We start from the raw sequence: 15,810 nt of genomic DNA on the forward strand, positions 1-15,810 counted from the left end.
TACATATAGACATATATGTATACATGTATATATCTTTTGTATTATATAATATCTATGTTTCATTCAATATCCGTCAACAAAGTGAAAAGTGTCTCAAAAAATCCAAAAGGTAACAAATGTGACAAAGGGCATAGCTGGAAGCCATTCTATATTATTGTTATTATTCCTTTTTTGATTATTAGTAGTAACATTTTTAAAATTCCATATTTACAAAAACACAACAAAGCATGCTGATAAAATAAAACAATATAATACAATATTTATAGTTTCTCTCAAAAAGTTCATCCTTTATCAGCAATTGTGCCATTTACATCATAGCCTGCACTGTACATATATATGTTTTTGTGTTTTCCTTTTTTGTCTTTTTTCCTTTTTTTTTTTTTTTTTTCCAAGTGCGAACGTATCATTCTAAAACATTACATCCAAGATGAACATGGGTAAATTGGATGACATTACTCACTCCTCCTGTGGTTCTCATTGGGAATGTATTTGGTTTCAGTGTGCAGCAGCCAAACTGATTAAGAGACCTCATATTGTAAACAGACCTCCATTTATTGTTTTACAGGGGGTTCTGGTACAGGCAGTGTTAAACACACCAAATGGCAATAGTGGTGTGATGATGGATGCTAGATTTATGTCCAGTCATCCACTGAAAAGTAGGACCATCACTCCTATGTAGAAAAAAAATGGCAGAACATCTATAGAGGCAGTTGTATCTCATTTACCGAATGACATAGCCTCGTTTAATTTTTTTTTTCCAATGGAAAAACACCAACAAAGCATATCATACAACATAGCTGCTTTATGTGAGGTCTGCTGATGGTTTTTCTCGGCAAGTGTTAGCTTTTCTACCTCCATCTCTGGCACGTTACTTTTGAAGCAGGTGATAGAATTTCGAAAGTCTGCAAGTATGTAAAAAATATGTTGCGACCCTGGGTCCAAGACCACACAGTGATTAAGAGGTCCCACAAAAGCACAATGATACACTGACAAACATGGGACTTTCAGCAGTCTGACTTGGACCAAAGCACTATTCTCGTCTTTAGCTCTTGCTGTTCTTTTTCTCATGGCAGTCAGTCGAAAACCTTGCAGGGAGGGCTTCTATCTATGTATTGGTCCATGTTTAAATTGTGTTACTTATCACTCATCCACCTCCCTGAAAACCAAACAGAATCCATTTATTTCTACAGTCTAAACCACAAGCCCTTCATAGCAATCCACTTTCCATACATGCTAGGCACGACGAGGCATGTCCTTGTGATAATTCTTTGCTAACTCTGCTGTATCAGGTGGTCAATGTCACTCTCACTGATCAAACCCTCTTCTGAGAATGATAGCATCACTTTTTTTTCTTTTTCTTTTTTCTAAAGCTGACAACTCAAATTGTCTGAAAAGCACTGTCCAAAACCTCCATCCAAGGAAAAACCTTATGTGGACTTGACAGAGTACAAATGAGTAACCTAAATTAAATGAATCAGTAAAAGTACTCTTGAATGTCTTTACCTAAACACAGTTCTTCCAATAGCCCTAAACAAAACCCCAAACAGAAAAATAAACTAAACCAGACATTTAAACTACATTTCCATTACCTTTGCAGGAACTACTGCAGTGGAGGTGATACCTATTGACACTTAAGCACACTGGACTCATACTGGTGCCAGATATGGATTCCTTGGCGTGAAACATCACCTGCTCTTGTTGCTGTAACAGGGACCCGAGGTAAGTAACAAAAGTGACTGCTGGATGGCTGTAAGTAAACAAAAAGATCCAAGCCCCAGATTTGGTTCAGGAAAACTGACATGGCCCTCCAAATCTGTGCAACCTCAACATGAGGATATTCTGCTTCCTAATACTCAAACACTTCACACTTTTTCTATGCTATTAATATTCAGAGCAGCAAAAAAAACTTTTCTATTGCATGTTGTTGGCTTATCCGACTGAGACTGTGCCTCTGAGTGCTTACATTCACCTGATACTGACATATCTGCATGTTGAAAAGCAAAACTAGTAAAGGGTGGGCTCACACAACATCATTCCCCCAACATCCCATATATCGTAATTCAAAACCATCATTCTCCATTTATAGTTCTTGTAATTTCCCCAGTGGACAGCCTCAAACTTTCAGTCAAGCCACTAAAGTGGTCTGAGAATTAGTGTCTGGTGGACTATGATTACTCATGCATGATTCCTGATCAAAACATGCCTTCATGCAAGTCATTTCTATGCATTTTACGAGCACAATAATTTTTTTTTTTTTGGAACTCTGTATGAGCAAGTTTCCTTCAGCCCAAGTCAAAACATTGACTAATGACCCCTATTCACTCAGAATGAAAGCCCATGTAGAAAATGTCTTTTTCAATGTCAGTATAACAAAGAGAGGATGAAAAGACGAGTGACATGGGCCAAAATGTTTTTTGTTTTTTTTTGCTGCTCAAATAATGTAAAGATGCAAGTATATTCTGCACAAACAAACAAAAAAAACCTCTTTGACTACAATACTGTGTCCCCCCCTTCCCTTGTTAGTGTGTTCCTCATAGCTAAACTTGCTTAGTAGATTAATGTTCTCTTCTTGGTAAAGATGGCAAACTTGGTGGAACAGACCCTCCGTTAGACTGCTGATACAGTTCTTTTGAGATCTGTGTGATCCAGCCCGGCAGCATAAGAGCTTTGCTGCAGGATTCCACACTTGGTGGTGGCAGGTATTTCGCAATCCTCCAATCATTTAGCAGTGATTTACTGTGGCAGTTGGTCCCAAAAGAAATGTGTGCCACTGGCCGGCACACTGAGTCACTGTTTTTTTGTTTTGTATTTACTCCTCGTTTCTATTAACTTAGTCGCTATGCAGCAAAAGTTCTGCAGTAAACTGATTGTGTTTGGTTCAGCTGTCTCTGACAACATAGGAAACCACATTTCCTCAGTAGTATTTGAGTATGTAAACATTTTTTTGTGTTTTTTTTTTCTTTTTTTTTTCTTCTTAGTTTGAAATGATTTTTCTACATTTGTTGGGTGTTTGGGCTCAGAGTCTCATCTCACTGTGTTTTATTGGATTTTGAATTACCGAATCCTAACACTTGGATTCCCACTCATCTTTTTGGTTTTTGTCCTTCTCTTTCCTGGCCCAATCCTCTTTGCTTTTGTCCTGCTTCTCCTTGTCAGGTTTGGTCACGCTGTCATAAGATGGGAGAGAGGCTGTGGACGGTGTGCTCTCCTTCTTCTCTTGGTTGGTACCACCATTTTCAAGCTTATTATTAACAAAAGGGTGGCGCTTGAAGATGATGCCACGCCTGATGAGGTGAGAGCGGTAAGCATTCTGGATAATTCTGGCAGAGACATCCTCTTGTTTGCGGCGGAGGGTGGTGGTGATTGGTTCATATGACACCTTGGAGGGGTTGGCTGCCACGAAACGCTCCTCCATCTGCTGCCTCAGCATGTCCAACTCACCACTGTCACCCAGCACACGCTTTGTGAAGGCAAACAAGATGTCCAGGCAGTGAATGCGATCACCACTTACCATGGGCATGTCCATAGCAATTAGTTCTATAGTGTTGGGCTTTGGCACACGAAGTGGGTGCTCCAAAGTGTCAGCAAAGTCAGACAACTTGGCAAAAGTAATGAACTGAGAGGCAGTGGGATCAAACTTCTCCCAGATCTCGTAAAAGGTCTCAAAGTCATCCTCACTGAGTGGATCAGCACTTTCCTCTGTGGCCACACTGAAGTTCTCCAGAATGATGGCAATGTACATGTTAACTACAATGAGGAAAGAAATTATGATATACATGACAAAAAAGAAGATTCCTACTGAGGGATTACCACAGTTGCCCTTCACTGATGTACCAGGGTTCTCATAATTGGGATTGCAGTCTGGTGGGTAGTTGAGGATTGGCAGCAGCAAGCCGTCCCAGCCAGCTGATGTGGTGATCATGAACAGGATGATCATGCTGTTGCCAAAGGTCTCAAAGTTGTACAAGTCATCAATACCCGCTCCATGTTTTACGTAGCCAAAGTTAGACATGCCAAAGATAGAGAAGATGAACATGACCAAGAAGAGCAGTAGGCCAATATTGAAAAGAGCTGGCAGTGACATCATCAGTGCAAAGAGTAAAGTCCGAATTCCCTTGGCTCCTTTGATCAGACGAAGGATACGTCCAATACGGGCCAACCTAATCACCCTAAACAAGGTTGGTGATACAAAGTATTTCTCAATGAGGTCAGCCAGGAACATGCCTGAGGGGAGGGAGAAGAGAGGAAAAGTGTTTAAACAGAATTAAATCACATTTCTAAAGGCATTCTCAAATCATCCACTCATTGCTCCATGTCCTCCACCTCCATCACTCACCAACAATGGACAGGATGACCACCACCACATCGAATATATTCCACCCATTGGTGAAGTAATAGTGGCGCAGAGCAAAGAGCTTCAGCAAAAACTCTGTGGTGAAGACTACAATGAAGATAAAGTTGACCCAGTAGAGGACATTTTCTGTTTCATCCGACTGGTCGTCTGTTTCCACCATCATGGTTACCATGTTGAGGCAGATTAGTATCATGATAGAGATGTCAAATACTTGCTGCGTCACAAAATCAAACACCATTCCCTGGATCTTGTTCTGCAAAGCGAGAAGACACACAGCGGGATGGAGTTAAGTTTTACTGAAGTTCCAACAAACACCTTAATATGCTGAATATTATAGCCAACATCTGGCTATAAGCAGTAACCATAAGAGAAATTATACCTGTGGTCGAGGAATAGGTTTTTGTGGCTTTTTGGACCCCAGTTTTTTCATGGCATTGTAGTATTTCTTCTGTTCCTCTGTCATGAAGATATCCTGACCTCCAAAGTATAGGAATAAACAAAAAATTGGTTATAATCTAGTTCACGTTTTAGAATTATTTGACCAAAATAGGAATTAGGAGACGGAACAATTCTTATCTTTTTCTTCTGCTGATTGAAATTGTCAATGATCACACCAATGAAGAGGTTGAGGGTGAAGAAGGACCCGAATATGATGAAGACAACAAAGTAGATGTACATGTAGATATTGACTTCATAGTCAGGCTGGTCTTCCACCTTAAATGGAAGAACAATGTTTAAAGTTAAGATTCTATTTAAATATTTCAATTTGAAGGAAAAGCTCAACATTGTAGGAAATATGCTTTTTCTCTGACTTGGCAGCTGGATAACTTAGCTTAGCATAAACAAGCATAAACTATGGGGAAAACGGGTTGAAGTCTAGCTCTGTCCAAAGGGTTATCTGTTCAGTTATACCGATAAATGTATACTACTTAACACTTATTAGCTTAATCTATGCAAAAACCAAGTGAATATTATCTATCTTCTATGTACTTCTCTGGCAAAATATGTCTTTGCAGGGACTTGAGTGTCCTGTGGCTGCCTAACAACTGAATGCAACAATAAATTGTCCAATCTTTCTTATAATCAAATTAATTTGGCTGCTGTAACTTCATATCTAATGTTAAACATGGAACTCTATGTTTCAGCAAGAAAGTGAATATACCTTCTTTTCCTTTATGACGTGTTACTCACAGTCAGGCATATAAAGAGATCATTTAAATCAGCATTGTAATAAAGCAATAAATATACCTCTCTGGAATCCACAGCAGCATACATAATGTCCATCCAGCCTTTGAATGTGGCCTTTTAAAAGAGAGACAAGGTCTTATGTATACATTTGTTTATACTCAGAAAACAATATAAAGAAAATAAAAACTGTAAACAATTGCAATCCTCAAAGAATACTCAAACCGAAACTGATGTATGTCCTGTGGTACAGCTTGTGCACAGAAAGAAACAAGTGTATGAAGAAAAGGGCATGGAGAGGCATACAAATATACACAATGAATATGGAGAATAGGCATCATCATAGTGCTGTGAAAGCAAAAAGCAAATGGAATTTAAAGTAACAACAGACCTTCAGGTGAGGCACATAAAGGGAAAAAAAAGTGCACAGGAAAATAAGAAAAGAACACAAGTTAGCGTGAAACGAGAAATGGAGTCAGGAGACGAGATGAAGAGCGACGCTCTCACCACTTGCAACAAGGCGAGGTAGCCGGCGCCCACATTGTCAAAGTTGATCTTGACATTCTTCCACCTGACCTCAGTATTGTTCTCGTGAATGAGTGCCTCACACTGGGTTTTGTTGTTGACCACGTCGACAGGAAAGTATTCCTCTGATGTCTCATTGAAACAGTAGTAGTACTTGCCCGCAAACAAGTTGACCCCCATGATACTAAAAATCAGCCAAAAGATGAGGCAAACCAGCAACACATTCATAATGGAAGGGATGGCACCCACCAAGGCGTTGACTACCACCTAGACCAGACCAGGAGAGACAGGATATAAAAGTGTGAGAACCACGAAATAGACAGAGTTCATTCTACCCCTCAGATATGACACTACATACTGTTATGGCATTACACTTTCTGCTTGAAAATGCTTCCATCTTTTTACACTCAGCATTAAGAGCAGCTGTTAAAAAAATGGTTCTGTGTGCTGGTATGTGCAAACTGAAGAGTGGGCAATTAAAGGCAAGGAGAGCTGTATCAGTCCCAGTCTAATTCGAGCATCACTGATGTGACTCTGAGATGTTCTTTGATCTCTTTAAGAATGCAACGAGGACTGCTTTAGGGACCCTCAATCACACATACTCGCACAAATATGAGGCAAATGAACACTTAAAAATCAGTCAAACTCAAATGATGTAAAATGTACAATTCACATTTCTGTATATAACATATTTTTCATGATTAAAGCAGCTTTCATACCACACCGATTTATATTTGTAATATTTGTATATTGGTAGTTTGTAATGCGTAATTTATACGTACATTACTGCAAGAGATTAATTGTACATTTTACAACTTATCTATTCTAATTTCTGAAATTAAAGACACACACACATAAATACACACATCCTTCCAAGTGTCTATTTTCTAAAGCTTTAGCTCCTCAAAAAAATCACCAGCTTGCTAAATGTTCCAATTTTTTAATTAGAATATACATACTGAACATTTATTACATTATAAATGTGTTAATATATTTTAATATAATGCAAAATAATAATAGGATTTGACTGTAATGTGAGAAATATATTTTCACATATTTAGAATTTTTCATTTATAAGTAAAAAAAAAAAAAGTGTTTGCCATACCACTATGAAGTGTCCACTTTAACCACCCCAACTTTAGACAGTCAACAGTTCTACTATAGCTCCTCTCCAAAACTAGCCCAAGTCAATCAACGTGACATTAAAGCAGTAGAATCATTGAATAATTCTTCCCACTACCACCCAAAAAAATCTATTCCTGTCTAGCAATTCAGACTGATTTCCCATAGAATTATAAGCTCAGCACATAGTGAACAGGTTCACTACCAGTGTTAGGCAGGCCGACCAGCAGCTCTCAGGCAGACAGCTGAGCATGCATGTCTTTGGCAGACTCGTTTTGTGGAGCCATATTCCCTCCTCATTACAAACAGACAGGGAGGAGCTTTAGAGCAGGATTCTTTCAGCGTGTGCACGATCCTCACAGGCTGCTAAGTGTGAAATCAAAATTTTATATATGGAGTATAAAACACAGTATTGAAATATTGTTTTGAATGTAAAACATACAACTGAAGGTCTAAAGAAAACTACAAAAATGGCAGTTTAATCTTCGACAGTGATGCCAGTGCACTTGCTGAGAGAATGACTCTTTGCTTGATTGCTTGATCTGACTTACAGTTTAATCGCTTTAAAAAATTCTGTTTAAAGAAAAAAAAAAAGAAAAGAAAAGAGGGAATTAGGCCATGCTATGTAGAAAGCATTCTCAGAAAGAGGGAAAATGGCTTTCAAAAATGCATAATGTGCATCGGCAGTTATAATACATGCGTGTTATATGGCATTGTGCAATCTCAAGAATCTGCTCAAATCAATACACAAATAAATAGAGAAATGCTTGGAGAGAGAGATAGTGGATAGAGTGTTGCTCACTAGTTTATCTGACAAGTAGTTCTGGCATTTACATAGTTTGTATCAGAGTCTAATAAATATATATGTAATGATGTGATGATGTGGGATATCAACATTTGGAAGCTTGGTCTGTAACATGTGTCAGCTCCTGATTAAAGCAGCTGGGGTTAAGAGTTTAAATACAAAGGCCTTATATATCATATAATTTCAAAATCTTTTGGTTGAGCTCAAACAAATATGTCTGTAAAAAAGGAGCTAAAGGTGCTTGTCCCTTAAAATGCATCGCTCAAAAAACTAGAACCGAGATTACAACATTAAAACAAAAAATAAAGTCAAAACAGCCCCTTATCATTGCACGGTAAGCAATGCAATGTGTCAGATTAAAGCATATCTGCTATTCATATCATAAGACTCAACGATGATGCAGAGGTTTTCATGATTTCAACTCTTCAGAATCTCTTTCAAATGGTTTCATCTCTCCATTCATGTACTTCCCTACTCATTTATTTATTGCTTTGACCTCTAATTTTCCATTTCCAGTTCAAACAAAATGGTATTTCAACTGATTAACACAAACATTAAGTAAAAATAATGCTAATAATAACAAACTGATACAGCAGGGTCAGATTCCTCAGCTTTTTCCCCTTTACATTACTGGGCCAGCCTGAAATCGCTTACCACATACACCCAGAGAATGAGTTAATTCACAGGGGCATTGGTAATGATATAGTACTTGATTTAAGCAAATGTGCCATGTTTTCCAACCCCAAAAATGACAACATCTTATTGACGCTTAAACCTAGGAAATTTCAGAGAAACAGTCATGACGGCATCCATAAAGCCTATCCAGGGCCTAAAAGCATTGATGTCTGCTCATGTGCAACAGCATCGGATTTTAGTCACTGGATATCTAGTATGAATGAAACTTCGCTCTGAGTCAGATTTGATGATATTAGTTAATTTCCAGTCAATCCACCCTCTAAATAATTCCACTCTCCTTCTTCATCTGCTGGTCTGTCATTTTTGGGACGTGCTAAACAGAGACGACACATCTGTCTATGGTTGAGAGTGTTGTCTGAGCGCTGTAGTGCTAGTCAAGCTATGAGCCACCGGGCGTCTACAACTCAAAGTCAGAGTTTAACTTTGCCCATTGTTGCCTCCCAGTTTCACTTCCTGTGGGAGTGGAAGGCAACATGAGGCCAGGGCCTGCTGTATGCGCTACAGTATGTGGTGCCATGACATGATTGCAGAAATGCTTTGTGGAAATGATAGTCTAGCATATTTGCTAAGCTTCTGCCTGCATTCCCAAAGGAAGGCATTAAACCTGCTTTTATGTGTTTAATATGAAATTTTTTACATAAAAAACATAACAAAATATGCTGTTAGAATAGACTGATAGCTGATCAGCTGTTCAGATGGTACAATCCAAAGTCTGACAATGGCAGAAGCTTGACAAATAATTTTCTCCCAAAGCCACAACACTGTGAGTGTGTGGTTTATGTCTCTGTCCCTGATGCAAAAGATCCTGAACAAGCAGGAGAGAGTGGGGGACCCTCCAGCAGTCCAGCCTAGCCATACCGGGTCCAGGTGGAGTGAGTAGTGGAGGGATAAAGAGGTGCGGAGGTAAAGGAGGGGGAGGAAGGGTGGGGCGGGTGGGGCAGGTGCTGCGCAATGCTGCACATGTGGGGCTGAGTAGGAGCAGGTGGCAAGAGTTTGAGGTGAAAAAGAGAATCTCAAACTAGAAGACAAGACAACCAGCCCAAGAATAGTGAGAGGAAAGGAAGAATGGGATCAAGAGGTCAAGAAATTCATAAAGAGAAAGAGACAGAGGGGACTACAAGTGACAACAACCAGGTGCAACCTATCGTTAAAACCAGTCACAGAGACGACCAATCAGATCTGCATATTTTAGGAAGAGACGGCTGGGGCAACCACAGGTACTGCTGCAGCAAGTCATTTCTGTTCTGTAAATAATACAGATTTCTTTGAGTGGTTGTTTGTCAGCCGACCTTACAGAGTTTTGGTGTGACTGGCTGGGCAGAGGTTTCCGTGTCCTGCAGCTCCCCGGTTCCTGCTGGTTGTTCTCGATGCCAGATGCATTGAGGTATGGGTGACTGGGGTGGGAAGAGGTTATGGGAGCAGGAGAGGTGGGTGGGGTGGGGTGGGGGGGGGGGGGGGGGTCATGTGGAGGAGAGGGGGAAGGGGGGGTGTCTTAATTGAAAGCAGTGGTTGATTGAATTGTTGGTTTGAATGCGCTATGAGATGGCATGTAAGTTTGGTTAGCTTTGACCATTTTCGCATTCAGTTTGGCCAATCAAGAAAAAAACAAAGGAAAATGAAGTAATAAGAACTTGTAGTTTGTCTCTGATGTGATGAGGCAGCTTGTGAAAAATATTTCTTTCTATTTTAGTCATTTTTATTTTCAAACAAATCAATTTTTGTGTGTAGACATTTTTGTTTGTTTGTTAAGGAAATTCAATTGAAATGTATGTCATTCTGCTTGCAATGTAACTTTACTGTTGCTTTACTCAGTCTCCCAGCTGCATCATGACTTATTCTTTCGCTCTAACAAAGGCATGGTACAGAACTGCGCATGGAAATGTGACTTTTTGGCTTTCATTTCCTGGTTTAAAATCAATTCCCCCAATATTTTCGATTTTTTTTTTTTGTCCTCTTAGTTTGTTTTAGATCAGTTCTAGCATGCTTTAAACTGTTGAATGGGCATGCGGAAGGATCAGCTGCTTAGCTTTGGATCTTACCCTCATCCCCTCAAAACGTGACAAGGCTCTGAGGGGTCTCAAGGCCCTTAGTGTCCTGAGTGATTTAATGGGCCCTAGATCGGAGTAGCCCAGCGCATTAGCTACAAGGCTGACTATAGACACCTACACAAAAACAGAGAAGCAAAAGAGGTTCCAAACTGTTAGACGTGAGAATATTCACTAGGGAAGAGAAACGGCCCTGGTATAGGCGGAGATTTGCTTGACATACACACATAAATCTATGCATGTATATGCATGTATAATATTGCATTTATACATGTATATACACTGAGAGAGAAGGTCAGTGTTTAGTATAGGTTTTATGTGCGTTGTATTTTTAGTAGCAGTAGGCCATAGGGATTATTTGTCTGTTATTTTGGGGCAGTTGACGAGATGTGAAAAGTCCTTTGTACCTGCAAAGAAATTTGTGATTGAGAAAGAGAGAGAAGAGAAAGACATAAGACTCGGAGGGTAAATTAGGCAGAGTGCTACATGATTAAGATACAAGTGAGAGGACTGGAAGAGCAGAGGAAGAGGATTTGGGGAGGGAGGAAAGGAGAAAGGTTATCCTGTGGAAGCTGATAAAAACCCAACAGACTTGAGAGCCTTACCCTTGCCCCTCTAACATTGTCTCTCCATGTCGCTCTTGGGCTGAGGCATAAAATCCCATTTAATTTAAGACAGACAAACTAACGGAACCTAAGAGAAAGAATACAAGTGAACATGTACAAGTATGTCATTTTGCAAATGTCTTTCTAAAATATCAAATCAAGTTTTCACACAGCGTTTTGAGTCAAATAGGAGAGCTACAGTCACATGAACCACACACAGGAAACAGGGATGGAGGTTAAGGGCACACCTGATATAGTTATTAGCACTGGATGGTACTGAAAGGACAAAAAAAAAACACTGAGTACAGTCGAGTTACACACAATTAACAACGGTTAACAATAACAGCACATGACCTCAAAGAAACTGGTGCAGCCCCTTATCAATTCCACCAGCACCCACCAAGGAATTACCGCAGCCAAGGAACACTTGGTTGAGCATTATAATTTGATTAAGACACTCACTAAATCCTCAAATTTACTCATTATCTCACAAAACTGCATCCATCCACTTCAACATCATACACAAAGGGAACTCTTAGGCTTCTATTGATCCAAGCTTAACACATGTACAGAACTGCACTGTTAACCAAGGAGGAAATGGACAATCGCAAGTGTGGTCAATAAACTGCACTTATGGTCTTTGAGCAGCGGTGAAATAAGAATGACGAACTTAGCCTTATGAAAAGAGCCATGAAAGGCTCTCTGCTGCACAGTGAAGTATTGTAAAGATGGATTCTATTGCTGGATGCACGCTACTCAAGACACTAAATGCAAGTGTCGGCAGCTATATCAGAGTGAGGTCCAAGTGTCAATGTTTAGTTACATTTTGTTCTTGATTTACTCAATAATCTGAGAAACCATATTCTCGAGAATTTTTTTTTTTAAGCATTATTGTAACTTTCTTGTTCTGGATGCTGGAGGGATTGTAGCAGAGGGAGTGCCAGTTACTTATAAATAAGAAAAAATATCAACAGTAAACACATGTGAAAGCACCTCCAACCAGCCACCGACACCAACTGGTCAAACTCACCGCAAGAAGTACACAACAACCAAAGCTTACCAAAATCACGGAGGGAGGTTTGTAACAGGCAAAATCTTCATTTTGACTGATGCTGTTGTCAGCGAAAACTACAAGAGATAGATAATTTCAACCATTTAAAATCTGTCAGAAAGAGCACAAGGGCAAGTGGCAGCATGGATGCAGAGTCTCTCCTTACTGGAAATGTTAGATACTTGTCAAACATTGAGTCCCAGGAGGTCTGAATAAGGCCTTCATTTAGATCTTGTTGGCATTGCTCCAAGCACTTACTCTTTGGCACGATCCCATTTAAATCAATGGACTTGCCTCTCAAACAAGTTAGCAGCAATTCTAATGGGTACACAGTAAAATAAAGATTTTGCCTTAATCTAAACTACAGTGTTTGGGGTAATTGTCACCTTTAGCCTGACCCCTTGGAGAGCCCCCCTTTGGGGTGTCTGGCCTCTGGCCCCCCCCGCTGGGCCAACTGTGTGGTAGCGGCCTCAGTGTCTCAACGTCCTTCTCACAGAGCTCTGCAAGGCAAGGCCAATGACATCTGGGGCTGTGATCCCATGATGACGACAGCACAAACCAAACAGAAATAAAATGAACTAAAAACAAAGGGAAAAACACAACAAAACAATGATAATAATATGAGTGAAAAAGAAAGATGAATGGAGTATGACACCTATAGGCCTCATGCTACATACATTTCTTAAATCATTAGATAAATATATATTTTGATAAAAATCAGGATTATTATTTCTACAGTGCAAGCAAAATGTAAATTTAACTGTTTTTTTTCCTTTGCAAATATCTAGTTTATATAGTGAAGATGCCACTGCCTTGGCATGTCACTTATACTACACTGATCACTTGCCTTTGATAGATAACAACCACATGATAGAATACAAACATTTTTAGAATGAAAATCAGGGAGGCGCAAATCAAATGAAAAACAAAAAGATGCAGTAACAGGGAAATGAGGAGGAACAAACCCATACAAAGAGTCACATTCAGAGAAAAATACAGGCCGGTCTAATGATGGTGCCCCCCCTTTTTGAGTCCACGGCATTGGTTTCACCCCACAACACAGGACAGCGGGAGGCACAGTCAGGCCACAACACAGCCCAGACTCATCAAGCACAGTCTTTTTCTTTTTTTCTTTTTAAGGGGGAGCGCTAGTGAAGACCAAACTTACCGCTGGCCGCCTGTCACCCACCATCATTACATCTCAGCACAATATCACCACATTCCTGATGTTACACTTCCAAGAAGGAATGAAAGGGGGATGGATAAAGAGGGGAGGAGGGACATTATAACATGTTCACAATTTGGGAAACATGACACCCCGTACTGCCCCAAGTGTTTGGCTACACAACACACCAAGAGGGAGGAAGTCTGCAGTGGAAATAATCTGAATCAGAACAGTGTGGTTTGATTGCAATTCACATATAGCTGTGCATGCTCTAAGTTTTCATTTAAAAATGAGCTATGGTTGTGAATTGAAGTGTAATTTCATGTTGTTTAACCTTAAGAATATATGCAAAATAGGTAATGCAACCGAACAAAGTGTACATCATCTGGAGGAAATACATGCATGTTTGCTGAAGGGGGGGTGGGGTTGGTGGGGGGGGGGCTGAATAAAAGGAGCTCAAAATGAACCAACATGGCAACCTCTGGCCATTGATAGGAGTCCATTCACAGGTATTGGCTGAGGTGTTGAACACTGCGGAGAGGTGGTTAGTTCAAGGAGAAAGTCAGATATCAAGGAAATTCTTATTCTATCCACCTGTGCCACTTAGCGCATATTAAGCCCATGATTAGCATGTCAGCAAAGTTAGTTTTGAGAGCTCATGCATCTCAAATCTTCTCCCTATTTCTGCCCCACACTGTAATTGGAGTGAAAAAAATTATACATCTAAGTACCTTCAACTAATCTAAGGTTGTGAACTAACAAAATAAACACCATACATTTAAACTGTGGTTATACTAGTATGTGTGGCTGCCAGAGAATAGAGTAAAGAATTCCTGTTCTGGACTTTCAGTCTTGACTGACACAAGGAGCACAGCAGTACACAAAGAGAGAGGACAGAGGCACAAATAAAACATTGTACAGGTCAAAACCACAGGCAGAGACAGCAGCTTTACAGAAATACATCTTTCACACATCCCATTACTCTGAGTATGACTTGAATACAGTTAGTTAAACAATAACTTCAAATTATTGATCATCAGACTCTAATATGGTGTTTGTACAAGTCTGTTGTACATAGATGCGTGTTTAGCTCTAAATTAATGTTTGATTTTGACTAAAATATTCAAATTTCAATAGAAATTTGCAAAATGAGAAACAGATTAAGACATATGTGCATGTAGCACACCTCACCTTTTTATTCATTTGCTGATGTACAGAGTAATGTACATAATCAAGCATCTCAGAGTGATATACAAAATGTTGCTGGATAGTGTTGTAAAAGGTGACAGAGGCATGAGTGTGCTAGAAATGGACAGACTGCAGTAAGGTCTTGTAAAACACCGTCCTTAGAGCAAGATTGAAGAAAACCAAGAACATTTTCTGTTTTAAACAACATACCCTCTCACCAAATGCAAGCTACCAAACAGATATTCAATAAAAACCCTGACCTTTTAGACCTAACCACACCCAATGGAGAACACAAAGGGCAACACATAAGTAGACATGCAAATATCATATGCTCTATATGATATGTATAGAACATTTAACTTAGTGTCTAATAGTCTAATTAAGCTAAACACAATTTTTTACTAAACTGTCAAAGTCAAATCTACTCTTTGATAGTCTGTATGAGTCCATGATAGTGTGTCACTTCACCAGGGTGCGGTTAGGGAGCCAATTAACTACTCATGTCTTCAACACATAGAGAAAACAAGAGGGTGACTTACGTCAACAATGAAGAAGTCCAGCCAACACCAGGCATTGGTGAAGTACTTGACAAAACCATAGGCGACCCACTTCAGCAACATTTCCAGGATGAAGATGTAGGTGAAAACCCTGTCGGCATACTCCAAAATTATCCGAATGGTCTTCCTCTGCTCAATGTACACATCCTCAAAGGCCTGTGGAAAGACAGGAAACATAAGTCAGTTACAACCAAGACAGCAGCAGAAGTATTACAAATGATGATTTACGATTCTGCCAATGAAATTACACACGGCACCAGAGGTGGCTGATAACTAGCAGTCATTTACAGGGGGAAAAAATACCTGTTCTGAAATATTTTGACAAACTTCTCAAGTGTTTTAGTATTATCTGACATGCTTGAGAACATGACCCCCTTCATCCCCAGAAATTCACCTCTTATTTGATAGATGGTGCACAGTCCATTAATCACCAGCGTCCCGACCCCTCACCAAACCCAGCTGCCTACACCACTGATTGACTTGTTTTACTTCCTCACTGTCATAGACACACT

At 39.8% G+C, this 15,810-nt stretch overlaps 1 protein-coding gene across 6 annotated transcripts in view; it reads right to left on the bottom strand.

Moving 5' to 3' along the window:
* Positions 1-339: 339 nt before the first annotated feature.
* The window catches only part of scn8aa (sodium channel, voltage gated, type VIII, alpha subunit a), a 42,479-nt gene continuing 27,008 nt past the window's right edge, over positions 340-15,810 (bottom strand). For all 6 annotated transcript variants that reach the window (XM_072366266.1, XM_072366262.1, XM_072366267.1 and 3 more), the window contains exons 20-27: positions 15,281-15,454; positions 10,727-10,849; positions 6,047-6,331; positions 5,603-5,656; positions 4,931-5,068; positions 4,734-4,838; positions 4,337-4,607; positions 340-4,224 (exon numbers count right to left, since the gene is read on the bottom strand). In XM_072366266.1, the coding sequence (XP_072222367.1) occupies positions 3,065-4,224; positions 4,337-4,607; positions 4,734-4,838; positions 4,931-5,068; positions 5,603-5,656; positions 6,047-6,331; positions 10,727-10,849; positions 15,281-15,454 (2,310 nt within the window). In that variant the 3' untranslated portion in view covers positions 340-3,064. The remainder of the gene's footprint in view (positions 4,225-4,336; positions 4,608-4,733; positions 4,839-4,930; positions 5,069-5,602; positions 5,657-6,046; positions 6,332-10,726; positions 10,850-15,280; positions 15,455-15,810) is intronic.

This window comes from Leuresthes tenuis, unplaced genomic scaffold, assembly GCF_036924035.1.
Source record: "Leuresthes tenuis unplaced genomic scaffold, fLeuTen1.0.hap1 SCAF_16, whole genome shotgun sequence".
NCBI lineage: Eukaryota > Metazoa > Chordata > Actinopteri > Atheriniformes > Atherinopsidae > Leuresthes > Leuresthes tenuis.